This window comes from Falco cherrug, chromosome Z (genome assembly GCF_023634085.1).
Source record: "Falco cherrug isolate bFalChe1 chromosome Z, bFalChe1.pri, whole genome shotgun sequence".
Classification (NCBI taxonomy): domain Eukaryota; kingdom Metazoa; phylum Chordata; class Aves; order Falconiformes; family Falconidae; genus Falco; species Falco cherrug.
Window position 1 is genome coordinate 57,601,478 of NC_073720.1, and position 26,515 is coordinate 57,627,992.

General features: G+C 39.5%; 1 protein-coding gene and 1 long non-coding RNA gene across 4 annotated transcripts in view; both read right to left on the reverse strand.

Moving 5' to 3' along the window:
* The window catches only part of LOC129734778 (uncharacterized), a 55,725-nt gene extending 49,108 nt beyond the window's left edge, over positions 1–6,617 (reverse strand). For all 3 annotated transcript variants that reach the window (XR_008730382.1, XR_008730381.1, XR_008730383.1), the window contains exon 1: positions 6,456–6,617. This is a non-coding gene — a long non-coding RNA (uncharacterized LOC129734778). The remainder of the gene's footprint in view (positions 1–6,455) is intronic.
* Positions 6,618–16,631: 10,014 nt separating this feature from the next.
* ST8SIA4 (ST8 alpha-N-acetyl-neuraminide alpha-2,8-sialyltransferase 4) overlaps positions 16,632–26,515 on the reverse strand; it is a 58,608-nt gene continuing 48,724 nt past the window's right edge. The window contains exon 5 of the mRNA XM_005446853.4: positions 16,632–21,425. Coding sequence (XP_005446910.1) covers positions 21,143–21,425 — 283 coding nt within the window. The 3' untranslated portion in view covers positions 16,632–21,142. The remainder of the gene's footprint in view (positions 21,426–26,515) is intronic.

A 26,515-nucleotide genomic window follows, 5' to 3' on the forward strand; every position in this document is an offset into this window, starting at 1 on the left:
CTGAACTACTACAACAGAAGTAAGAGTGTTAAATTCAACTTCCTGAAGATATTTTACTCTAAATATTGCTACCACAAGCACTTCTCTATCAGCAAGCTGATACATATCTCCATTGATAAGCTCTCTGTTGCAACCCTCCCAGAAGGTGGAGAGGACACTTTAATTGTCTAAAGCTAAAAATCTAAACACTTTCCAACCAAAACCCAAAAAATTGCATCTTTCCTCCTACTGGGTAGAGATCCATACTGCCTAACAAATAGAGTATATACTGCTTAGACAGCTCTGGAGATCTTTTGTTCTGCAGCTCAGCACACACTGGGAAAACAAGTTAATGATAGCTTAAATAAATTTGCTTGGCCAATTTTTGTCTGCAGACAGTCGGACTTGGGTCAGAGAAAGACAGCCAAACACTGGAAAAGAAGAGGGTTAAAGTCTAGGGCAAATGAGGTCTTAAAGAAACCCTCATTCAGTGTAGCAACTTCAGTTACTACAAGGTACTTACTCAGTTACTACAATAGTAACTGAGTAGTTTGCCCCTCAGGTGCATCTTAGGCACTCTTGGCATGATACAGAGGTAGGCAGCTTGTTTTCATGCTTTGGATCATGCTCTCAGGATGAACTATGTCATTTTTAGGTATTTCAGTACATAAATTGCAAAGTACATAGGTGCTCAAGATTTTGCCTACAGTCGTGTCACATTCTCACTGAAAAAGGTTTCCCTTCAGCTACACGGAGTTTGACTGCTGAAGAACTAAAGGATTTGGTGCTGCATTCTAGATCCTACACTGTGACAATGTTCTTGTTTCTTTTCCCTATCATTGTTAAGAATAATGCCACCATCCTTTGAATATCCAAAGAACAACTACCTTTATAAAGAAGTTTGTTTATTTTTTGCACACAAGCAGTACAAAATATACTTGTATGTCTTCACATATATCTCTGTATTTTCACAGGGTAAAAAAGGGTAGAAGATTTTCTGCCTTACAAATTTAATTCTTTTGGTGCTGAAAGTACCTGTCAGTAAGGGGATCCTACTTAGCAGATGTTAATTTCATCTGATTTCATAGATAGAAATAAATGAGTATACAGAATTTTCTGAGTTCCTTTTAGTTATCTTCTAAAACTTTGAACCAAAACTTTCATCAGCTTTCTTCTGTGAAGCAGCATCTGAGGACATGATCATATGAAAATTGTTTTGCCCATATTTTGAGATAAACAGGAGTCTGCAGAAAATAAAAATATGTTGAGTTCTGTTAGCATGTCTTGAAACTAAATTATGAATTCTGCTAAGAAGCAGAAGATAGTACAATAGCAATGGATCTAATCTAATGGAATAAAATAGGTTTAGGCTCAACACCATACACTCAGTGCACTCAGAAAGTGGGCTGCAATCTCCAATGAAGTAATTCCTTGAGTCTCTCTCATATTTGTTACCTATGTATTACTGCGGTTCCATCTCTCTGAATATTTTCTACCTTACAAATTTAATTCTCTTGGTGCTGAAAGCTTTTACCCACAGTAGAAGCTGTTGTAAGATCTCAATGCTTAGCACATCACTGGAGTGAGACCACAACTCCCCATGTTTCCCACAGAACTCTCAAGATGCAAGAACTCACAAAGCTATTTGGAAAAAATATCAACTGTCATTATTCATTCTCATTAAAAAACATATAGTGTCAAATATATATATTTTTAAATGGTGATAACTTTTCTAAACAGCTGAAGATTATGGTTGCCTCTGTTCTAGGATGTTCAGTACAAGTGATTTTGAAAAATCTGTATTTTTATTCGGAAATGCCTCACGTAGCAAATTCTGAAAAGGAGAGCCTTTGAAACTTGAATACTAAAATTCTGTGACTGGTTCTTTCAAGAACATTTTACCTTGAATGTCTGGAGTATACAACTACCACAAGTCTGCCTGAATGTCAAAAGTTTTCTTAATACTAGTTTAGCACAAGCTTTCACTTTATACTGTAAGAGTGAAGCAGAACAGACTTTGTTAAGGTCTAAACCTCATGGAAATCTTGCTATGATTGACATATTTTTCTAGGGAAAATAAACACGACCATTCACTGTTCTAGGCAAGTATACATGTGAAATGATAACACTTGAAAGAAAAGAAGAATGAAAAGAAAAGACAGAGCCCTGGGAATTAATGTAAAAGTGACTGCAACTTTACACGTGAATGAAGATAAACACGTTTTACATTATGGGCACTTCTGTCATTCTCAGCAAATGATGAATAACTTTGCTGGTTTTTTTCTGCTAACTGTTTAACTCCAATAACTATGAGAGAATTTGTTTTAAAAGCATGAGGTACCCAAAAAACAGGGACTGAACCAGACATTTGGAGAATATCAAAAAGGTTACATTAATTTCTTACTTTATACAATTAAAAAAGAGATGAGCCTGCCATCATCTTTATTTCACATACATTTGTTATCTAAACGGATGGCTTAACATATTGGTCTTTCACTGAAGAAATCTTTTGTGTAGGCTTACCTCATTTGAATATAAGGAGCCTGAAAATTTTAAATCATTGACCAGCTAATCCTTGCCTACTCTGGGAAAGTCAAGGGACCGTTGAAGATTTTGTTGACTTTTCAGCATTAAATATTACTTTTGAAGAGATGTTCCATCATTTATCAGGCAACATGATAAATTTCATAGTGGTAATATGCTAACTAGACTTGAAACAACTTACAGAGCTTCTGCTGTCCCAGGTTGCTAGGGCTTTTCTTTTGGAGATAGTCATCCGCACCTCTGATTTACCTCTCTGGCTGAAGCATTATCAGGAACATACATCTGGAACTGCATCACAGACCAGGTCAGATACCCATGCAAGTAGTGTCCTGCCTGGCAGTGCAAGTTACTCCAAACATCCAAAGTAGTAACCAGATGCTTTAAAACATTAGTCCCGAGCTTCCAGTAACTTCTGCGCAATAATAATGCTCAAGTAATATCCCATGCTCTTTTGTAAACCTAGTTTATATCCAGGTAAACTCAAGAGGACAGTCCATTGCTTAAGGACTTTGGGCAATTTTTTTTAAATGAAAGGGCAAGAACCTGGCCACTGAAAAATAAAATAATTCCCTACCCATTTCTTCTTCATATATCACACATGGTTGAAAAAAACCTCAACAACAAAACAACTTTTTACTCTTATGTATACATATGCAAATTAAGAACACATTGAATAAGTATGCTTCCTAAGCACTCTAAAATGAAGCTCAAGCCTTTTTTGTGTGTGGAAACAGCTTTAAAAACTAGTATGTGGTCCTAGCAGTTGTGTTGTGATATCCCTAACAAAGAAATGCTACATCTGCTAATTTGTGTTTTGGTTTTCTCTCTTTTACCCCATTATCTTCAGCCTTCTTTTTAGCTTCAATAGTCATCTTAAAGCAGTTCAATCAAAACTGGCATATTTCATGATTATAAGTGTTCTACAAAGCCAACAGCATTTCTTCTGTGCTTTCTTAACCAAAGATTAATAAAACATGAGAAATGTTGTATTACACATAAAACATAATCATTAACACCATAACATCTTTGGTCTAGAAGTTTTTTCTAATCTAGATTTATTGGAAATTTTCCATTAAAATGCTATACTTCCTTCCCCTACACACCCCATGTTAAATTCAACAAATACAGCTTTGAAAGGCATTCAGATGACTTGTTTTTCCAGTTCTAGGATGAAAATTCTGGGGAAAAAAGGAGGAAAAGAAACCACTCCACAAATGTTATGTCAGCGGTACTTTAAAGGTGGGATACCATAGTCTGCTCTTAAGCTTATGGCCATGCTCACTCCCAGTCCTGTGTGTAACCATGTAGCCCAGTAAAAACTGGATTAACACTGCTAGTAACAAGCCACACATTTCGTGCTGAGTCTGCAGCGCCTCAGGACTGAGGCTTGTCACAGGCTTACCCTGACTGAGTTTTCTTGACTTGCCTGCAGCTTTGTTTTGCCTAGTTTAGCTGTGACAGCAATTCTTCTAACTGACAAGCTGTTTATGGCTAATTTATTCTATTATTTTTCTTTGTATGGCACAGCAAAGTTTTTTTGTATTGATAGTAACAAGCAGTCATCCTATGTAGCATGGGATACTATTTTGACACTTCAAGTAGAGAAGCAGAGGTCTGGTAGAATACCAGAAGCTTTGTAAAGTGGAGGCATAGGGTGGGCTATAGGACAGTGGCTTGAAAGATGAGGCACAGGCTTGGCCCTAGAGACCCCACAGCACTAAACAACTCGCCAGCAGTCAGTTAAAAAATGCAGACTTGTAGCTGGAAATAAAAGCTGATTTTAAGTAACAAAGAAGTGGGGTGCAACATACACAAATGTATCTAAAGTATGTATATAGTAAATTTGGGCATAACATGGAGCTGCAGACTAATGAAGAAAAAGCAAGATGTAAAGATATGATACTGAACATAAAAATGACCCCAACTGGATCCTAGAGTGAGAGAGAGAGATTCCTCCTGGCAAAAGACACTGGATGTTGACAACTTCCCACAACTCACAATGAACCATGAGAGTGACTCCACTGACATCAGGACCAAATGGAGCAGAGGAAAGATAAGCATAGCACCAGGGGAAAAAAACGGCAAACAACAACCAAAAAAACCCCAAACCAAAACCCAGAAACTGTGTATATTACAATTACATTGTATTATTGCTAAGACTTTTTCCCCCTGTATTCTAACTGTATTACTATTCTTTTTCTGTAATAATTAGATCTAGACTAATAATGATTCTTGAATTACATTGTCCGGCTTTCAGTGATACCAATAATAATTTCTTGGATTTATATGTAAAGCATGTTTCCTCTTTGCCCATAAACAAGATTTTGAAAGTAATTTATGTATTGGCTTGACATTTTGCCATCACATTTCTCAGCTGAATGAAGGTTCAGGAAATTCAGCCAGCAGTGAAAATGTCCCCAGGAGACTAGAAATATGAGAACAATTAAATGGGAACTACATAGGCAAAGGAAGGCAAAAAAATGTTTTTGGGAAGCCCCAACCGTTGTCGAGACTTAATTTTTTCATAAAATTTCCTGTTTCTATAGATACTGCACGATTCTTTTTTTACACCGTCTATCGAGAAATCTGAGTTATTGTGTAAAAGGGACGTTCTTAGAGCTGGTAAATCAAAATTATGTCTATCATATGTTCCAGTCATGAGCACTAACCTTGGTTTGCTTTCTCCTCACACTCATGATCTGATCATAAGATTACTTTGAGCACTGAAACAGGCCATTTTTTTTCTATAGGAGTGAAAGACAGACCAGAAGAATAGAGAGCTGGTCAAACGGTCACCACAATATAACTTGGCGCACTTTGTACAGCATTGGTAAGTGGCCTGGCTGATAAATGGGAGATGTAACCTTCGCATCTAAAGCAGGTTAATGTGAACTGAAATATGCTCTAAGGATCATTGCTTGGAAATGTTCCTCCCTTTTGAGGTATTTTCAAATCTCCAGCCCACTGACTCAGTTCTTTTTATTTTTTCTTTCTTTTTTCTTTTCCCCAGTGCTTATAGCCAAAAATGCCATCGCCATCAGGCAAAAGATATTTGTCACTGCACCTACCAGTCTCAGTATTTCATAATATCTCAGATTTGTTAAAAAAATACCCAGAGAAGGAAGACTGATTTTCTGTCACATTTATTTCCTGTCAGACTGCTACAGACATCCAAACTGTCCTCAAGAGAAAAATTCATTTAACTCCTTTCCATCTCAAAGCTTTTGGTAGTACTGCAGTAATGTAAAACAGTTTCAGCTTCATCCCTTGTACTTCAAGTCTGTATGAAACTTTGTGCCATAGGCAGTGAACTGTCTCACAGAGCACGCAAGACTAGAAGTGGTTTTTGGTTACTGGTTTTCTGAATTATTTCTATACTGAGGTCAATAATGCTTCATTATTTAAAAACCATATCCCAGAAAAGACCACAAGAAAGCCATCACTGTCTTACCTAAGCTTTTTGCTAGAACTTTACAGAGGCAAAGACAATGGTGCTCAAATTTAAAGGAATTTTTCTTTCTTAAGTTTCAATTTTGCTTACTTCTTTGTCCAGAATCATTGGTAAATGAACAAAAATTACTGGTGCTGAACAAGCTGATTTTCCTCTCCCAATAAAAATACATCCATTGTCTTAATACAAGACAAAAAATAACTCAGGTTAGGTAAAGGGGCTAACAGGTATTTCCAGGTAACACACAGTTCCATGATCCTAAAGCAAACCTGCATTTCCTTTAGAGCCTACTTCCTTGGTGAGGCAGCTGCCAGCTTCCTCGGCTGCACACTTTTAGCCTCTTGCAGGAGCATCTTTCCATCACCAGGGAACTGCTGGGCAATGCTGACTGGACTGCTGTTCCTCTTGGACACAGTCTGCAGGTGCTCTCACACAGGTCCTGCCTGTGCCAGCCAGTGTGGGTGCAGCACAGAATGCTTACCTGGTTCTCTTGCAAAGAGGAAGCTCCCAGCATTCACTCCAACTTCAAAGCTTCTTCTTCCCTGGACTAAAGCTATATAAGGCATCCCTTAATCGGCCCACACGTCCATACAGCACTCCAGCCAGAAACTTCTTAGCTCTTTAAAATAAGGAAGTTTTGGACTAGTTCTGAAAAGTAAAAAGAAAAAAGTAAAAGCAAACTCCTTGCTTCAGGCCTTTAGATCCTCCTTTAGTTATTCATATCTCCCTACTAGATTCAGAAGAGTATTTCTTCCAGAGAGGTCCTGGTCTTCCCAGCTACGACACTTATCCATCCCTAGTGTATACGCCAGACTACTTAACCACCCTCCCTGCTAAAATCATATTACTTCTTTCATGCTAGAATCTGTCTGGCTTCAGTTCTGGCCACTGACTTCTTTCAAACCCTTTTTTCTACCTTTACTTCCCAGCACTTTTGCTGTATATCTATATATACTATATATATATAGTATCTCCTCTTGATTATTTCTGCATCCTGCTGGGTTTTCATACTGGTAGATAAAAAAAATGAACATTCGTTTGCTTTTTTGCTGTTTAGCACATACAGCATCAGAAAACAATCTAGCTATGAGCTGCCTCTAACTCCTCATTCCTGGCTTGCTGCAGGAAAGCTTTTAAGGTAAGAGGAGAGCCTGATAACAATCACCAGTGACACAGAGGTCCTGCTCCAGAGCTCACTCAGTTTTTAATCCTAGCTGTTACTTAAGACTAAAAGGTAGGTTTTGTTTAAAAAAAAAAGAAAGAATGACTGACAATACATGGTTATATATATATATAATACATGAATAGAATCACCATTGTGCTTTGTCAATGCTAGCTAAAGCTCAGAAAAAAGTGTTTTGTCTTGCTTTTTCATTTCAATAGACAGGTGTAACATTGTGAGTTGTAACTAGCGTAATCTTCAAGGACCAGTAAACTGAAGGTAAAACCAGAGATGTTTATAAAGCTTCTGCATTGATGAACCTCATTTAAATAACTTAACTTTCAAACAGCTTCAGTACCTTAAATAACAGTAATGGCTTTATTTTGCTGCTACTGTGAAACATACTCACACAGACAGTATATGCTAGAAGCACTTTAAAAAGCCACTCCTCTGTCACTCCCCTCCACCAGCCCCAAATCTCCTCAGATCAAAACTGACCACCAGCAGCTGCAACCCTGTCCCTTGCCTCACACCTATGAGGATGTTCTTGCAGCAGGGCTGTCCTAGCTGCTGGAAGGGGACATTTGCACAACTGACTGCACTCTGACTTACACAGCATCAGCAGCAGGGTCACACTATTGACATCAGCTTTCTAAGCACACACTGCCTCTACCTCTTGTTGCCTTTACAGTCCTCATAATTTTTTCATTAACTCATTATTACTGACTGCTTCTCCTGGACAAAGTTTCCTTTTACGTACTTATTTTTGCCATTGTTTTCAGTCTTTATTTCAGAATGCCTTTCCTAAGGCAGCAAAACCTCTATTGTTTGATTATATATATATATATATATATATATATATATACACAAATAGTAGCTACTCGTGACATCTGCCAAACATCACATCTTGGTCACTTTGCTCTTGCTGTATCTGCTTCCCATCCACACTCCAGGCTGACTGCAATGCAGTGGCCACAACATGTTCTAATTTCACTGTCTCCAGATGATACATTTCTGCTGGAAGGAAATATTTCAATTTATCCTACACACCACAAGACAGAAGCTGCAAATACACTGTTGGCCCAAATCAAATTAGAAAACAAAGTATGTTTCTCAAATATCCACACTAAATGTTTGGATGTTTTGTGTGTGAGATGATACACTGACAGCTACTGGTTTTCTAAGGAAAAACTGGTTTCACCAGCACAAGAAACTTGCAAACATCTAAAATCTCAACCACTTCTCTGCGCATATTTTATATGCTGTAGGATAAGTCAAGACCGTGACTCAGGTGACCCTGAGGACTTACCTCAGTCATCAAGCAACAGAAGTGTAAGCATCTTCCATATTACCTGAGCATAAGAAAATCAGGGGACAGCAATCCTGCCTACAGCATTATCAGAAAGTAAGCCGGCGACATACATAGGCGGATAGTCTAAAGTAATCACACCTACCCAATGAGGTTTTTTGCTCTGTTGTCTGCATAATATAATACATCTACTTTCTATCTGGCCTCTCTTTCACTTTAGATTTTGTCTCCATCATAAGAGAAGGAAAAGAGAAGCATTCAGGAGAGTTCTTTGCCAGCTGCATCATCAACCACTGCAACAGTGAGATCAGTAACAAGTGAGGGAATAATCCACAGTTCTGATATATCACATGAGCTCAGTCTGAAGTCACATACATTATGGCTCTTTCCTGATTTACAATGCATTCTGCATTCAAAAGTAACAAATTTTGCCTTCTGCCAATGTGAAGTTTGGTCAAAATTTTTACTGATCAGCTTTATTGCTTCAAATGCATTTAACTGATTTGGATGGTCAGCAATATTTCTATACTTCATAAATCAAGTAAATATCTATCTGCATGTATTATCTATCCCACCCTGTGAAATATTTACTACTTTTGTCAAGGCAACTCAAGAAGAATTGGCTTAAATTAACACCTGTATGCTTCTCTTCTACAGCTAAGCAGAACAGTGCTACTGCAAACCAGAGTTTTTTTCAGAGCCACAGTCCTGCATACTGTGTCCTGCCAGAAGGTACTGTCACCTCCTGTGAAGTCCAAAGACTGATATAACAACTGAATCATTTGCCATAGATCTTTTACTGTTTCTTTCACACTGTCTGCACGTTTAACCTTCCTTTCCAGAATTTCGACCTTCAAGTAGGAAACTGTGTCTGTATGGTAACTAATGGTAGATTGCTCAGAGTTACTGACTTCTTGCCCCATGTTACATAATTTTCACATTGATACGCTCTCCTGCCTAGCAAGGTGGAACTGAGGACCTTGCGAGGATGGAGTGATTGCCCTGTGACAAAAGATTGGCTGCACACTGGTTTTTTTTCCCAGTTTACCAGGTTTCCACTAATATTCCTCTTAATGGTTGTGGTTATGTATAGGATATAGACCTTCTAAGTTCTGTAACATTTATCAAAGAAGCAAGCAAACAGAAAAACCAAAACCAAACACCTTCATTAAAACAGTACAGTGTTTTCTTAGCAAAATACCCCATACAATGAAGTCAGAGCACCATCTTCAAACTTTCCATTATAAATTTTCACTAACTAGAAGTATTGCTATAGCAGATTAGATCCTCTGCTTAGTGACCAAGATGCCATTTAGATGTGTACTATAAAAAATAGAAGGGCATTCATTTTTGCTACTGCTTTTCTGTCTTTCTGTTGTCTTCCACTATGGCAGCAAATATCTGAAACTGAAATTTATCAACACTTTGCTGTATAGTAGTTATAAAAAATAACTAGTTATAAAAAATAGTTTATACAAGCTATTTCTATGCCAAATAATTACAAACTAATTTTCTATTGCTATGTGCTATTCATATAACCCCACAAATAAACAGGATACAGAGATGAAAAATCTTTCTTTCTTTAGAGCGCTACTGGTTATCAAACCACAAAGTTCTCTTTTTCATATAACTGCTTGCAACAGAAAATTGGAGAAAATCCAAATCATCATCTTTTTTGGACATAAGTCTTTGCCTGCAAGCTGGCTGCCAGACTTATTGGTCTATTTAGCTCTGAAAACAAAGATCAAAACAAAGTCATATGTTTTTAATAGATTTTCCATGAATTGACACATTTCCAAAATATGAAAGTAACCAATACACAAGTGTACTTAGAATCACTTGCTTCATCATAATAACCTAAAGCTGGAAGCCATGCTAAGTCTATACAAATATAATCTGGTCTAGTGAAGCACAAGAAACTAGGAACAAAATTCTCCTGGACTGCAAAACAACTCTCATACTTGGAAAGCAAGTTACTCTCCCTATCAGGAATTGTGCATCATCTTTCCAAACTTTGTCATACACACCAGATAAGAAGCTACTAAAATTAAAGGGAAAGAATATGCACTGGATTTCTACTTACTTGCCTTTGTGTCATAACTGATACTCCAGTAAGGGGTTTCAAATACTAGCAGTAGTAGTAGAGACTAGGAACTAGTATTTACTTCTATTGAGAAAATAAATTTTCTTTAGGTATTTTTCTGTCCTATCTACAGCCACATAGCTCTGTCTTTACCTACAGCTCATTTCAGCCTGGTTTGCTAAGGCAGTAAGGCTTATATGATGCCATCACTTACCTGTCAGTTCATCTTAATAACTTAGCCAGTGAGTCCAGCACAGGCTCATGGAGGAGATTAAGGGACAAAAGCATCTTTCGTATGAAGAAAAGCTGAAACAGCTGGGACTGTTCAGTCTGAAGAAGGCTCAGGGAGGTCTCATCAATGTGTATAAATACCTGATGGCTGGGAATGAAGAAAAGGGAGCCAGACTCTTCTCGGTAGTGCACACTGACAGGACAAGAGGCAATGAGCACAAATTAAAAGCTGGAAAATCCATTTGAAGACAAGAAAATGCTTTTTTTACTGTGAGGGTGGTCAAATACAGGACCAGGCTGACCAGAGTGGTTGAGGACTCTCCATCTTTGGAGGCTTTCAAAACCCAACATGGTCCTGAACAAGCTGATCTAGCTGACCCAGCTTGAGCAGCAGGATTTGGACTGAATGATCTCAAGAGGCCCCTTCCAAGCTTCTCTGATTCTGTACTAATGCCTTGATCAAATTCAGCCACATTCACTAGGAAAGTAGCTGTCTTAGACATCTAAAATTCCTAAAACATTTGGGAAATAAAGTACTTACAAAGAGAGTGAACACTGCTGCTGCAGCAAAGACAAGTAGCACTCTGCACTCCCTCAGCAGCAACAGTCCACTCCCTGAATGGGACGCGGGTTTGTGAGCATGGGCATATTAGTTGCATAGCTGCAAACTGGCATCACAGGCACCTTTACTTGCCTGGCTTGTGAGCTTCTCCCACCTTTGCAAGACAGGTCCTCTGTCCCATGCTGTAATGGGAGGGATGTGAGATTATTGGAAGAGGACAGTGACAGGAGTCTGGAAGACCCTGGAAGTGGAAAGGTGGAAGGTGGAAAAGCAGGGATGCAGCTGGCATGGGAGTAGCTAAGGTTACTTGAGGACATAACTTTGTGTACAATCAGGCTTTACATGTTGTACTACTCATAAGGGTGGCTTCTCTGATGAACAGACTTAGACCTACTACAGCACTGAATGCTGTTTGTGTATCACTCAGCACTCTTCTATGCACTGTGAAAGCAGACCAGAGAGCATTACCATGATGCACTGCTTAGGCTACTCCAACCTTCTCATAAAAAAAGCAATTCATCCACATGGAGTACCATACTGCAATAGCTATTCTTCTTCCAAACTGGTGTAGTCCTGCATAACACTTCCTCAGGCTTCTAATAGTCTGTCTCAATACATAGATTTAGGAGTGTGCTTAAACTTGCCAATGGTTCAGCAGGAGTTAAGAACAGAGAGGTTGGAGAGCAAATGGACAACTCTGGAGAGGAAATGGTGAATGCCATGCAGTTGAGCATTCAGGAGAGGGGCATTTGAAAGCATCTGCTGTTATTTTATTACTATTTTTTTTCTTGGTATCTTCCTGTGTCATAGCATCATTAACCTTCATTTTGCTTTCCTGCAGTCAGAGGATTATATAGGAAAACAATGTGAGAACTGGCTGCTCAGCACTGTTCTTGAACTTACTGAACCTGAAGCTGTTTATCATTAGTGCCATGAAGCAATGGATGAGACAAGGATTTGAATGCTCCAGAACATTCTGATGCTTCTGAGTCATCAAGGTGGGTCTGAGAAACTTGATAGTAAAACCTAGCAGATTAGTTGCATTAAATAGCATCTGTCAGTCTCTGAAAGGAACAGCTACTGAGAGTAATGTTCATGAGGTAATAGGGAAGCAGAACACTATCTGGACAGCACAGCTAGCTCATCAAGGTGTTTGGGGTTTTTTTGTTGTTGTTGTTGGGCTTTTTTTTTGTTAAGGTACTGTTTGAAAGGTATGCACCAGTAAACAGAGAACTTACATCTGCCTACCAGCTACCATCCGGGGAGACAGCCCTTCTGTATTAGCAAAACACTTTGTGAGACTGAATTCCCTTTGCCAGGATTTCAGAGATCAAATGATTACTTAACTTGAGACAAGAAAACCACTAGAAAAAGCATATATGTCCTTAAAGAATGTTACAGATACACGTTCAGGATAATGGTGACTATTTGGAAGGATTCCTTCTGTATATAGAGCAAATTTTCAGACAGTGAGGGCTTTGGCTGACTCTCCATGCCCATTCTGATGCTGGGATGAATTACTTTCCCAGCTTTACTTTGGTCTGTGGTTTAACTCCTGGATTGCATCCCAGTGTGTTAATAAGCTTTCTTAAGGCGGGAGGATTTCCAGGAATGCCTTTCAGTGTCCATTAGAAGGGGACTATATTTAAAGACAGGAGTTGAACTTTACTTCAGTAAGGCTCACAATTGTTCCCTGTAGTTATCCACACACTGACATGATAGTAACACTCAGAGCTGAGTAACAGAAGATTATTAATAATAAATTAATAATAAAGACCTACAAAATGGTCTTGTCCTGATGAGAAATACAACGGTCCCACGTAAGCTGTTCTGGAAGAACTGGAAGGATTCTTTTATGAAACATAAAAATCTGCATTCATCCTCAGATACACAATCCAAAATGCTATCACTTAGTCAAAATATACTATTTTGATATTTATTTTTCTATTGAGCAAATAAAGAGCAGAGAGACTGAAAAATGTTTACATTATATTTAGAAATATCCATACATGTAGTTTTGATATTTTGAGTCCTAGCACAGCAGCTTGCCATTCTTGCCTGGAAATGTTTTGGTTTGTAATATTTGCCTGAGCTTTATAGAAGTTGTATTTTGGGCCAGTGTCTGCATTTTCCACTCTGGGATAGAAAGGCAGTCTTCACACTGCCTGTCATAACGGAGAAGTCATGAGATGCCCCCTGGCTTTTCAACAGAGGCTGCTCCTTGGTGCACCGCAGGACACCCTAGTCCATAGAGAAGAAAGAGGACAAAAAATCCCATCTAATTCTAGACTGTAATTTTAATAGCAACAAAGTGAAGGCTGTGGTTTTATTCTGAGTTCTTGATGTGCAGGTAATATCTGACATGTCTATAGACCTGTTTTTTCTCTTTCTTTCAAAAGACTAAATCCCATTTTATTTTAAAGACACTCTGTGCTGAACAGAATCAGCTCCACTATTTCCACTCAAATTATGGCAATGTAAAATGAGTGGAAAAAGGTGAGAATACCCAGAGTATATGTATACAACAGTCTAGAGAACATGAAATGACCGTGAGGACACTAAGGCTGACCTGTAATCAGCCTTTTAATGGGAGATGTTTCCTGTGCTCTAAAACAATGGAAGAGCATTGAGATTCAGGCAATGATGTCTCCTTTAGGGTGGACCATTCTCATTCCATCTTTCTCACTGCACTTCCCTTGGAATACCTTTTAGTCTACAGAAAAAGAAGTATTTTTCTTTGAGACCACAGCCTCACTACTGTGCTGACTAGCTACCTGTGCAGTTTGGCTGGCCCTGTTATCACCTGAGTGCCATAAAGGGACAACTAAATTACACTACCTCTGGCAGTACTCCTTTGAGAAGCAGTCTTTCATATTGTTGATCAGGTTTCTTAATGCTTAGAAGCAGCACTCGAATCATATCAAATATCTTTAAAGTTTTGCAATAAGAAATGGTGAAATTATCTCCTTGATTTATACATGTACTTATTTTGGGGCATAAAAATCAAACAGAAGGTAAGAAGGCATAAATAATAGAATACATAAAGGTGGGCTCACAAGGCTGCTTGTAAAGGCTGCAGGAGAAAGCACAGCTGAATATTGCTGCTGTAAGCAGATCTTCATTACAGTGCAAGAATTTTTCATGGCACAGTTACTGATTATCAATGATATTCTTATATGCTGTAGTAAGTAATCAAAAGACAGTGCTTTCCCAATAAAAATGGATGGCAATTTAAAATAATCTAATTGATACTACATAGGTATAAGTAGGATTCAGCAAAACATGGTCTCTTGTGCATTGCCATGAAAAAAGAACACAGCTCAGCAAAGTATGGACTGCCACAGCATTTCCAAATACACATGTTTCAACAGTGTGTGAAGACTGAATGTACAACTATCAAATAAAAACATCAAATTCATTAGGGGAAAAGTTGGTAATTTTTTATAGTTTCTATCATCAGGGTGGAGTTGTGTATTTGCTTTTGCAGTATGGCTGGTAAAGGTTTAGAAAGCTGTTGTTGATTGAAATATGATACTGATTAATAGGCATTAAAGCATAGTGTATGTTTTTTGCATTATTATGTATGATCTAATATTTCTTTTTTTTTTTTTTTTTTTTTTAATTCTGAAGTGTCTACAGAAACTAATGCTGGCCCTCACTGGGTAAGTTTTGCAATATTGTATCAAACGGGCATTACAAGCAGCTCCCGATCCCGTCCGGGGCGGCTCCTGCCCAGGCCGAGGGACGCGGGTGGCGTCACCCCGCTGGCAGGGCAGCCAGGAGTGGCGCCGAGTGACGTCGCGGTGACACCCCGGGGGCACACACACCCCGGGGGCACACACACCCCGGGGGCACACACACACTGGGGGCACACATACACACCCACACCCCGGGGGCACACACGCACCCACACTCCAGGGGTGCACACGCACACCCCCACCCCCACCCCCCGGGGGTGCACACACAGGGCACCCCCCCACACCCCCCCGCACGGAGGGCAGCGCCCCCGGCCCAGCCCCAGCCTGCAGGGGCTCACGCACACACGCGCACACACGCCCCCCCCCCTCCCCCAACGGGCTGGGACCCGCCGTCCTGCCCCGGGCACCGGCCCGAGCCCCTCGCCTGCCTCGCTCGCGCCGGGGACCCCCAGCAGCCGGCGCGGGGACACGCGCCGCTCCTGCCCCACGGCCGCGGGTTGAAGCCCCCGCCGGCTCCAGCCACGGGCACCGGATCACGGAGCCCTTCAGGCTGCAGAAGACCTTGAAGACCAAGTCCAGCTGCCAACCTGCCAAGGCCACCCCTCAGCGTCCCGAAGTGCCACACGTGCGCTCTTAAAACCTCCAGGTGTGGTGACGCGGCCCCTTCCCTGGGCAGCCTGGTCCGGGGCTTGACAACCCTTCAGCAAGGCAGTATTTCCTCATCCGACCCAAACCTCCCGTGGGCAACTTGTCCTGTCACTTGTACCCCCCCCCAGCCCCGTTGCAGGTGCTCGCAGCGGGTGACTGGGCGCCCCGGCCTGTTCCAGCACCCGCCAGGGCCAGGGCTGCCCACGGCCCGGGCTGAGCCCAGCAGCCGGCACCCGCTGCCCCGGCGCCAGGCCCGCCGCTGGCACGGAGGCCTCGCAGCGCCACACGCACGGGACAGAAAGGTGAAGCAGAGAGGTGGCTGAGAAAAGATTTAATGGGGAGTTAGGAGAGACTGCGGCCATGGGGCGCAGGGCTCAGCCAGACAAGCATACTGACCTGCCACAACTTACACACGACCAGCCCCTTTTCTGTCTGTTCCTCTGTTCTTCCTCCCCTGCACATTGCCTGTCAGTTTGCACATTCCCACCCACTCCCTGTCACCATCCTGGACCCTCAGGTGTGCATCCTCATCAGTTCAAAGTCCCCTTGGCCTGCAGTTGCTTGATAGCTGTTCAATTACTGTGACTAACAAGGTTGGCTTCCTGTCTTTGCCTCCATTATTATTTGCCTGTCAGGCTTGTGTCTCTGTATACTTCATTGCTTCCCCCTTTTCCTTAGTACCCCATTTGAATAAACACACCTGCACTCCACATTTAGTGCGACCAATCAGTTTTGGTTCTTACCGCGGCCTCCCGTACAATTTGTCCGTCAGGTTTGTGTCTTTCTTTGTGTTCTTGTTTATGGCTTCCTCCTTTTTTTAATATCCCCCTTTTGTGTTGAGAAAGTCCTTGACCGGACACCTTAAAGAGGCAGACACTCCTCTTCCACATAGCCTTACAACTAGCGCACAATTGAAAAATATTATCATAACTGTGTTACAAAGGAATATGGAACAGAATATAGCAGAAAAAAAACAAAAAAAATTTCTTTATTTTACACTTATACAAATAAGAAACAATCCCCATAGCTGTACTTGAAATAATATTAACAGTGTCAAACATGACAATCCTGACAGAATACATATCAATACTTTAAACCACAGAAATTGTATTACATATGCTCAGTAGCAATAGTACTGTGCAGGAATGAAGCTTTCTGTAAACGCTCTTTGTTTTATCTACATTTAGAACAATTGTGCTTTACCCTACACAAAGTAACAGTGCTCTTAAAAATAAATAATGTGCAATTTCAGAGTTATATCCTGAAATATGCTAATCTAGATCCCCATCTGAATCCTGGACATACCTCTCCCAGGAAAGTCACTGTAAAGAGTGCTCAGCACTTTGCTGGATCAAACACTAAAAAAGTTACTGAATGCACACCTGCTTTTCTTCAAATTGCAGTCAATTAGGTAAAAGGTGCTGACCTCAAGCACAGGTTGCTTATATTGTTTAACAAAAGAATTGTACAGTCTTTTTTACACATCAGATTGTGTAAACCAGCCAAGGTTTGAAAGGTTCAGTAGATCTTGTACCTGGAGAGTAGCTCAGAGCTGTGGGAGAAAACTGTCCCCAAAGCTGAAAACTTAACAATCAAATATATTTATCTATTATTTTTATGAAATATGAAGGACTCTCTGCTTCAGAAACATTAACATGTACATTAATAAACATTTTACAATAAAATTATTGAATGAAATCAAGTTGTTCAATGTAAAGCTGCCATAAGATTCAGAAAAATACACACTGCTGTCTTTCCCAGTTCTTATTTTTAACATACATTTAGGAACCATAGCCGTCAATTGATATGACTGATATGAGGATAAATTTGAGAAATGCTAAACTGATGGCCATTCCTCAGTTGTTCCTCACCAGGGCAGATATCATTACAATATCAGGGATCCTTTTTCTTTTTATGCAATCTACTTCACATTAGTTGTTGATAGTGTTGGATGATAAAAGTGGTAAGTATAATAAAGCCTGTTTATCTGACCTATGCCGTAGGCAGGACAGGAGGTATGAATGTACATAAAACAGCAGAAATCATCCAAGGCAGCTACGGAGGCTTGAGCTGTTGACTCCTGTCCAGTGAAGACCACGAGGTGAAATTTTTTCCACTATAAAATTCCTATACAGCAACTATGACTTTGGTGCTATGCCCCCAGTCACCCTTAGGGAAAAAGATGCGTTTTTTTAATTCAGGAGCTAGGGTGCCTCAATGGAAACGCACAAAGAGCCCCAGGGTAATACAGAGCCAGGAGGCAGAAAGGAAAGGTAAGTCAGGGTGTCTGCAGTAAGTCCACTGCTATAGCTTCCCAGCAGTGAGAGGGCTAACAACGAAGGCCATGTAGACTAACAGGAAAACCTCTGGGTATGTCCCACCTCAGATCACCCTAAAGTAACCAGCAACTCAAAACAGACATAAGCTTTAGGGCACACAGATACTACACAAGAGCAACAGAGTAAAATGACTCCTAGTGCTTGTGAAAACCTGTAGTGTCAAACACTACAACTGCTACTTGCCTCAGAGGATGGTTTAAAACCTACCACTCGCTACTACATCACAGTTCAGTTCAGAATAAGGCTGAGGCAGGTGAGGCGGTAGATGGGTTAGTGAGGAATCCTGACCATAAAAAGCCATGAGACCATGGCTCATGGTGCCAGTATGCAGTACTGAAAGCAGAAAGCCTGCAGGAGATGAGGTTAAGGCCCAGTTTTGAGAAGGTATTGCCAAACACTGTTGTCATGGAAGTAGGTGCTACTGTCATGTTTTATGCCAAAGGAAGTCAGACAAACCTTGCCCTGCATCACTCCGTTCTGTCAGATTTCACAATATGGTAAAAATTTGGACTCCATGGCTTGTGTACTAAAGCTAACTTCACTTGCAGAGAATCAAATGTGAAGCTTGCAAAAGAGGCTCAGGCAAATTTTTCTTCATCTGCTGACTTCTAAACACAAACTTTCTCATCTATTTTCCTATTTACATCTCATTATTTTAACTTTTTCAATTATACAAGTAATTTTTTTTGTTTACTACAGCAAAGAGTGTCTCTGTCTATTTTGCTCTGAGTGAAATAATCAATTGGTATATTAAAACCTTCCTTGAAGTGAAAAAAATCATCTGTCAGTTAACATTTTAGTCTACTTGAATTCCCTTTTTGTTGATGGCCTGACACTAAATGGATGAAAAGACATTCCCAGAAGAAAAGATAAAGCTAAACAAATGCTTCTCTGAGCTTCTGTGAGACTGGCAAATGTGAATTCTTTATCTCAACAGACATTCTGTTAATGTATATGAAATAAGTTTTAAAAGATCAACAGCAGCAAAACCCTGACAAAAAGAATAGGAATATGCCCACCTTTCATCAAGGAAATAACCTTGTATTAAACTGCAAGTTCACACAGCACACATATAACACCCTCTGGCTTAGCAACAATAAAATAAATATATACCAGTCTGTATTGCTGTTTAGTTCCTCGTGATTCCTTGGTTTCAGTGGTGATCATGTTAGGACCACACCCCACACCTTAGCATAAAGCCAAAGTAAACTGTACCGGGCAGGAGAGAGTGGTGAATAAGGGAAGACAGCAGTGTCTTAGATATAGCAGAATGACTTTCTATTTCTCATTAAGTTTTGGCAAAACTGTCTGCAAGGCAGTGATTTAGCTACTAAATTTGCATAATCACAGATGAAATACATGTGAACTTAAGAGGAAAAATTGGTAATAAATGGCACTTTGAGCTAGTAAATGTTTGAGTGCTGTGCTACATATGAAATTGCTTAAGTTAGTTCAGAATTCGATAGAAACACTAAATACCATATTCAGAGATGAGGACCTAACGTAGAGCTGAAAACAAAAATACCAATATATTGTATCTGCATGCTTCCTCCTTAGCCTAGCCTGGCAGGAAAATGATGGAACCATGGTAGTGCTGTTCTTCATTCACTTGCTCCAACAGCACTAGAACATACCATGTGCAGACAGGTTTTGTATCTTTGTATATGCTGCATTGACAGTCCACCCTCTCCTACCTTCCAGTAATTTCTTGTTCTCTTTTCTGAAAAAAGAGAGTGAAAGAATTCTTGGTTTCATGGATAAACAAGAATGATGCTTAGAGAAATCACTGTGAGACAATGCAGATCTGTTATTTCCGTCAATTACGCGTCAGCTGATACAAAAGAGGTATATTAGAGAGATATCATCCAACACCATTAGAAATTTAAGTTTTAAAAGAACTGTTTGATCTACAGTTATTTTATTTTCCATTTAATTGGCTAGGTCTTTTCTTTTTTTTCTTTTTCTTTTTCTTTAGATGTGTTCCAATGCCACCTGAGCTCTTTTAGACTTTGTGTTTTCCTTTCAATCAGGAATAAAAATTGTATCTATATGTATTTGAATGTATGAAAGTTTCTTTACTCCTGCAGATTTTTCTGAAGAATTAAATTCTATATGCAAAGTCAGTAAAGAAGTTTTGTTTTGAGATGCTTAATTCAAAGATTTAAATAACATAAAGAATATGTTCCCTTCAGCAGCAAAGAAACATCATACTAAATCTACACCATTTCTTCAAGGGAAGGAAAAAATGTGTGCAAGAGTAATCTTTGGTACCAAAAATAAGGGCACCTTCTTGTACGTCTTCAAATCTGAACTCTATAGAAAAAAAAAAAAATTCTTCAAAAATGCATCAAAATGATGTCTGAGTGGTTCCATGTAGTGGTATTAACAGTGGTAGCTAGAAAAATGATTGGGTCATTAAGGGTTGTGTGACAGCAGGACACAACACAATAATAATTGATGAAATATTTGATGTTTCCCTTCACCCTCCCACCCTTATGATTTTTTTTCCTAAGACAATTCCGTAAGATATACACTATTAATTACTCATAACATCCTCAAAATCCTTTAAGGGCTCCAACACTTAAAAGCAACAAAACCCAACGAACAGCAATAAGAAAAACAGCAACAAAAGCTGAGGTTATAATACAAGATCAGAAACGGTCCTCTGACTGAAGGCATTTACTGATTTGTTTGATCTTATGGACTTCACTTTCTCTACTCAATTGCATCATGACCTTTTCTGCCAAAGCCTGGTTTATTTGCTCAAGAAAATGTTCCATCCACTGGGGACTTCTGTGGGCTGTCAGACCACATTGGCAAGTCAGCAGTAAGCAGGCTGTATTTTTCTTCTTTAATTCATGATGAATGTGTCACTGGATCCTGTAAACACTACTGAGTATACATTCAAGCTTTGTTCTTAGTGAAAGTGGCACTTACTTGAACCCTTGCAGTCAAGATCTCTTGTTATATAGCACTTTACAGGTATAATAGCTGGTTATGTACTTCTAATAAAATTCCTTTTTCCGATGGCTTAGTGGGTATCGAAACATATCCTCACTGGGATCCCATTGCCATTCCACAACATCTTTATGATGAAGTGTGTGTTCTGTACTTCTTATTGTACTTTACATGTGCTTTATTGCTGTACGCATTTCCCTGTTGTTAGTTTAAGTGCTCCCCTGTTATGTAATACATACAACGTTTTAAACTCTAATGGCATCCTATGAGGACTGGCATTAGAAAAGTACCGATACTTCAGATCATCATAATAATGATACTTCACTGGCTTTCCATGTAAATCCTTTGGGAATGGCCAAAATCCATACAGGTGAATTTCATCACAAAATCTGGTGGCAAGTGTATACATAAGGAGACCAGTGCTGGGTCGTTTAATGTGAACCTTGTTTGTCAGCCAATAGCTGCAAAGAAAGAAAAAATACATTAAGAAACTCTCATACAACTTGATGCAAATAAATCCTGAAACTTAATTTTATCTATTATGCCATTCATTTTAACACTATAAAAAAGGAAAATTTCCTTCTTCCTTCTAAACTAAGGTAATAAATTATGTTTAAATACAGTAAAAATATGAACTGTTTTAACACACCTTTATTCCACCTAGAAGAAAAGTGAAACACACACAGTAGTGAAGAAAAGCTGGCCAACTAACGTTCTTAGATCAGGCTTTAACCCTAACAAGAAGTCACGATGCCTGCTAATGCTAGAAAACTGCAGTTAACCTCCTCAGCCAGATCACGGAACAGACTTCTGCCATAAACTTTGACCTCTTGCAGTATCCAATTCACCTCAAGTCAGCCCTGCACTGAATACTTGATTGGCCTAGTGATTACTTCACAGTTTGCTTGTCTAAAGAGAAAGTAAATATAAGTAATAAACACAACACATTAAGAATGTAATTTTCAGAAGTAAACAGAAGTGAAGATTTAATTACTTTGCTTGTGATTAAGTACTTAAAGCTTCCTGGTTGCTAACAGCAGTCTCCACACAAGCAAAATCTTACGTTAATAATTTTAGAAAGGTTTTGCTTTGTACTCAACAGTTCACAAATCCAACTGAAGCTATGGGACAGTTTTCCTGAATCAGTTGGGTTTAGAAGCTGCAGAGGTTTTTTTCAAAGAGGCAAATGGTGGATAGGTGCAGAAGGAACATGGGAACTGAATTCCAGCACATAGCTCACATTGGTACCTTCAAAATCTGCCAACAACATTGTTTTGCATAGTCATTCCTTAAAATCAAAATTTCATTAAAACGGTGTGAGCCTGTTACTGGTAAAACACTTCTGCCAAGCCTGATTCAACGGAAAGATTGTTAGTACTTTATAGAAATAAAAAGGGGTATTTAGAAACTTAAACCTAGTCATTCTACTGGTCAAACTGGGGGAAGAGGTGGCTGGCAAGTAAGGGAGGTAAGCAAATCATTACATAGCGTTACCACACAAACCCAAATCACTGCACTGTACTACTATATTCTTTGTCCGTGATAGTCTGTGAATTGTTTCTACCATAGCCTAGACATGAAGTCAAGGCAGGTAAGCCTCATCAGATCAGAGTTAGCCTTGTGTTAAACAGAGTTACAATAAAACCAGATTTCTTCAATGGCATTTAGTGGTGTACCAGAAGGAAAACCCCACCCCTCACTATGAGGCAGGATAGCAAACCCACGTCTTTTAAAACTTAAAACATCTTAAAAGCGTCAGATGCTGTGCAACATTAAACATGAGCATCCCATTGAAACTGGCCTTTTCAGTTTGTCTTGGTTTCAGCCGGGAGAGAGTCAATTTTCTTCTTAGTAGCTAGTGCTGTGTTGTGTTTTGGCTCGGATGTGAGAACAGTGTTGGTAGGACACTGATGTTTTAGTTGTTGCTGGGTGATGTTTATACTAAATCAAGGACTTTTCAGTTCCTTGGGCCCTGCCAGCAAGAGGGCTGGGGGGGCACAGAAAATTGGGAGGAGACGCAGCCAGGACAGGTGACACAAGCTAGCCAAAGAGGTATTCCATACCATATGACATCATGCTGAGTATATAAACTGGGGGAAGAAGGGGGAAGGGGGGAGACATTTGGCATTATAGCTTTTGTCTTCCCAAATAGCCATTATGCGTGATGGAGTCCTGTTCCCTGGGGATGGCTGAGCACCTGCCTGCCCATGGGAAGCGGTGAATGAATTCCTTGTTTTGCTTTGCTTGCATGCGCGGCTTTTGCTTTACCCTTTTTTCCCCACCTTTCCATTTTGTTATTGTTATTATTGTTAGTATATTATTATTGTTATTATTGTTGGTCTTTACCTCTTTATTCTGTTTAAATTATTAAATTGTTCTTATCTGAACCCTTGAGTTTTACATTCCTTTCCAATTCTCCTCCCCATCCCTCTGAATGAGGGGGAGTGGGCAACTGGCTGCGTGGTGCTGGGTTGCTGGCCAGGGTTAAACCATGACACAGTTTCACTCCTTGCCAAAACTACAGGGCCTAAAGGCTCATGTTTTTGAATCACAGATATATGCATGTGAAAGATTTTTTTTTTTTTTTTTTTTGCATTGTACTCAGTTTCCTTTTTGAAAGCTGAAGGACTCTGCAAACAGGAAGGAGTTCTAGGCTGGGTGATTGCTTCTCCAAAGCCAACCAAGGGAATGACTCAGATTTTTGTTTGGCTGTAAAAATAGCATGGTAAAAAGCATATTTAAGAAGCAAATGCAATCAGGAATGGTTACATGTACAAATGGCAAACGTATTTCATATAACTTTTTCATTGTTTTCATAAACCTGAGTTTTCAGACAGAGGTTTCCGAGATAAGTTTCTAAGTAGTCTGCTTCCTACTCTGAGAAACTACAACATTTTAAAACAAGACAAGCCAAAGGAGAGACTCCAATTCCAGAAGATTTTTTAAAAAATGTTTGCTTATAAAGAAGTTACTGAAGAAACAAACCTGACCACTTTTAGTACTTCATAACATAGATACAGCGAAACAGATTAAACATGAAAGCTAATTTTTTTTTCTAGAAACTGGTATTTGTCTCTTCAAAAGTTGGTACTGGCTATAATCACACACAGTCAGTCATCTACATGAGCGTCTCTAGCCAAACAGCAACCAAACCTAATGCATCTGGTACTACAGGGACAGGACACAACTACCATCCCAGCTGAATTTTATCATTCCGGGGATAGGATGATCAAGGCACAGAGTGAAATGAATAGTAAATAAGCAGCTCTAAAATATCTGAAAAGGACACTACATCTTCTTACGTAAGAGTTTCTATAGAAGATTAAGTATGTAATGAACGAGCAAGATGTAATGAAGAGTCTCACAATTTCAGAACATAAACACAAATCTTTTCTTCTGCTTGTCATATTCAGATATCACACAAAACAGAAGTTTAACTGTTTGGTTTCTCTTAAAGATGAAAAAAATATCCAAATTCTGTACTCAAAATATAGTACTTGCTGTGCTTCCTATAAAATTTTTGCAACTTGGGATCAATTCTATTTCAGATGAAAAAACACAAGTAATGCAATGAATGAAACAGTTAAGACACATTCAGTGCTCCAGGCTGAAGCTTCCTGCAGACCATCTGATCTCTGCAAATCTCTGGCTCCTAGCCTCTGATTGAATTGATAGTCCTCTTTGTGTGGTGTAACAAGTCTTTGTGATTTGGGCTAAAACACATACATGATCTTCTTAATCACTCAAGTAGCTACTCTAATATGAAACTTAGCTAAGGCTGATTTTTAGATAGACTGATGCTGTAAATGTTGCAACCAATGACCATTTTTGCACCTGCTTTCAGTTTCTGAAGTTTTGTTATAGCTTCAGTTTTAAGCCTAAAGATACCATTCTTACCTGTTTGTCTGGGATGCGCTCATTTTCTGTCTAAGATTACAATGTGAGGGAAGCAACTTCACAGACATCTAAAAGGGAATCTCTGGTTTCTCATAACTAATCTCTAGATCTTCACCCATACCAATTCCTGATTTTCAGACTGGATAGAGAAGTAAGTTTAACTGACAAAGGAATAGGTGCATCTTGCCGTGTTAGAAAATGAAGTCTGCTACTTAATAAGCATGACTATTAAGCCCTTAAGTGGAAGGCTGTGGCCACACAGTGGACCAGTACAGTGCTTCAGTCACTTGTTCTCTTGGCAGCAGTGCTAAACCAACTCTTGTGGGGCCACGCTGCGAAACAGACCACTGGATTTACCCAATGTGCCAACATGTTAACACAATTCATTTCCGTAACGTTGGTAACTTGAAGTTGCGTGGCTTGAAATCTCACTTCATATTACTTTTAATTACATGACTGATGGTAACTTAGTGAAGACACTGGTAATATATTACCTTCAGCTTAATACTCAGAAGGCAAAAATCCTCCAGTGGTAAGGAAAAAATTCAGCATCACTAAACATGAAAAAAAAGCATGCAAAAACAGAGTATGTTGAACTATCTGAAATGAAAGGAAGGCCAGTACAGTACTTAGTTAATGTAGACAGGTTCATGTATGCAATTTTTATAAAATTACATTTAATTCTCAGGTTTGTAACAGGTAACCAAAACCAGCACAATGCACTGTAAGACTAAAAGACACCCTGCTGATAGCAAGGGGCCACTAAAACTCTCTCTTTCATGAAAAGAAGGTATGCTCAAGCAGGTACTGGTTCTTCTAATGATGCCCTTCTGCTGCTACTCCTTTCTTCTGATATCATCCTGTCTATTTTCACGTCAGCTCCTCATCCCAAATCCAAGCATTTTTGTCCCCAAAACCTTTTTACCTGCCTCAGACATATTATGTAGTAAGTCATGGCCACACACCTTAGACCTTCTCTTTCAGCCAGTCCAATATAGATCTCTTTTCCACAATCCTTTCTTTTTTTACTGGGCGTACACACTTCAAAGATATTTCACGTGATTTTAGAATTTGGAACAGTGCATGTTTCACCGTAAGTTACATATAAAAGTGAAAATAATCAAAGACATATTTCAGTATTTCTGTTAAGACTGGAGATAAGTACTGTTCATAATGGATTTGTGCCAGTGTTATTTTAATACTTTTTGATGTTTTAGGCATAAAGAAAATGGTTTTTTCCTTCCTTTTTAATGGTATTATCTTACTGAAATGTAAGGCTTACAGGTAGTTCCACAGCATAAGTAAAAAGACTTGAATGTTTTAATATTCTGTATGTATAAATGCAATCATCTTTATTTTTACCAAGATAATAATAAAAACTAGGGTAAAAGAGAAAGACTTCTTTGTTAGATAAAATAATTTTATTTTAAATTGAGACATGGGTATAAAAGCTATACAACTCAGTGGTGAGTTTTATGAGAATCACAGGATCATTCAAGTTTAAAGGGACATCAGCAGATCTGTAGCCCAACCTCCTTCTCAGAGCAGGTTCCCTCAGCCACTGCTGACAGGGCCCACACTGCAACCCAGCTACCTCTGCAGCCCCCAGATCAACTTGCTGCAGCTGGCCATGATCCTTCCTGTACTGGGGGGG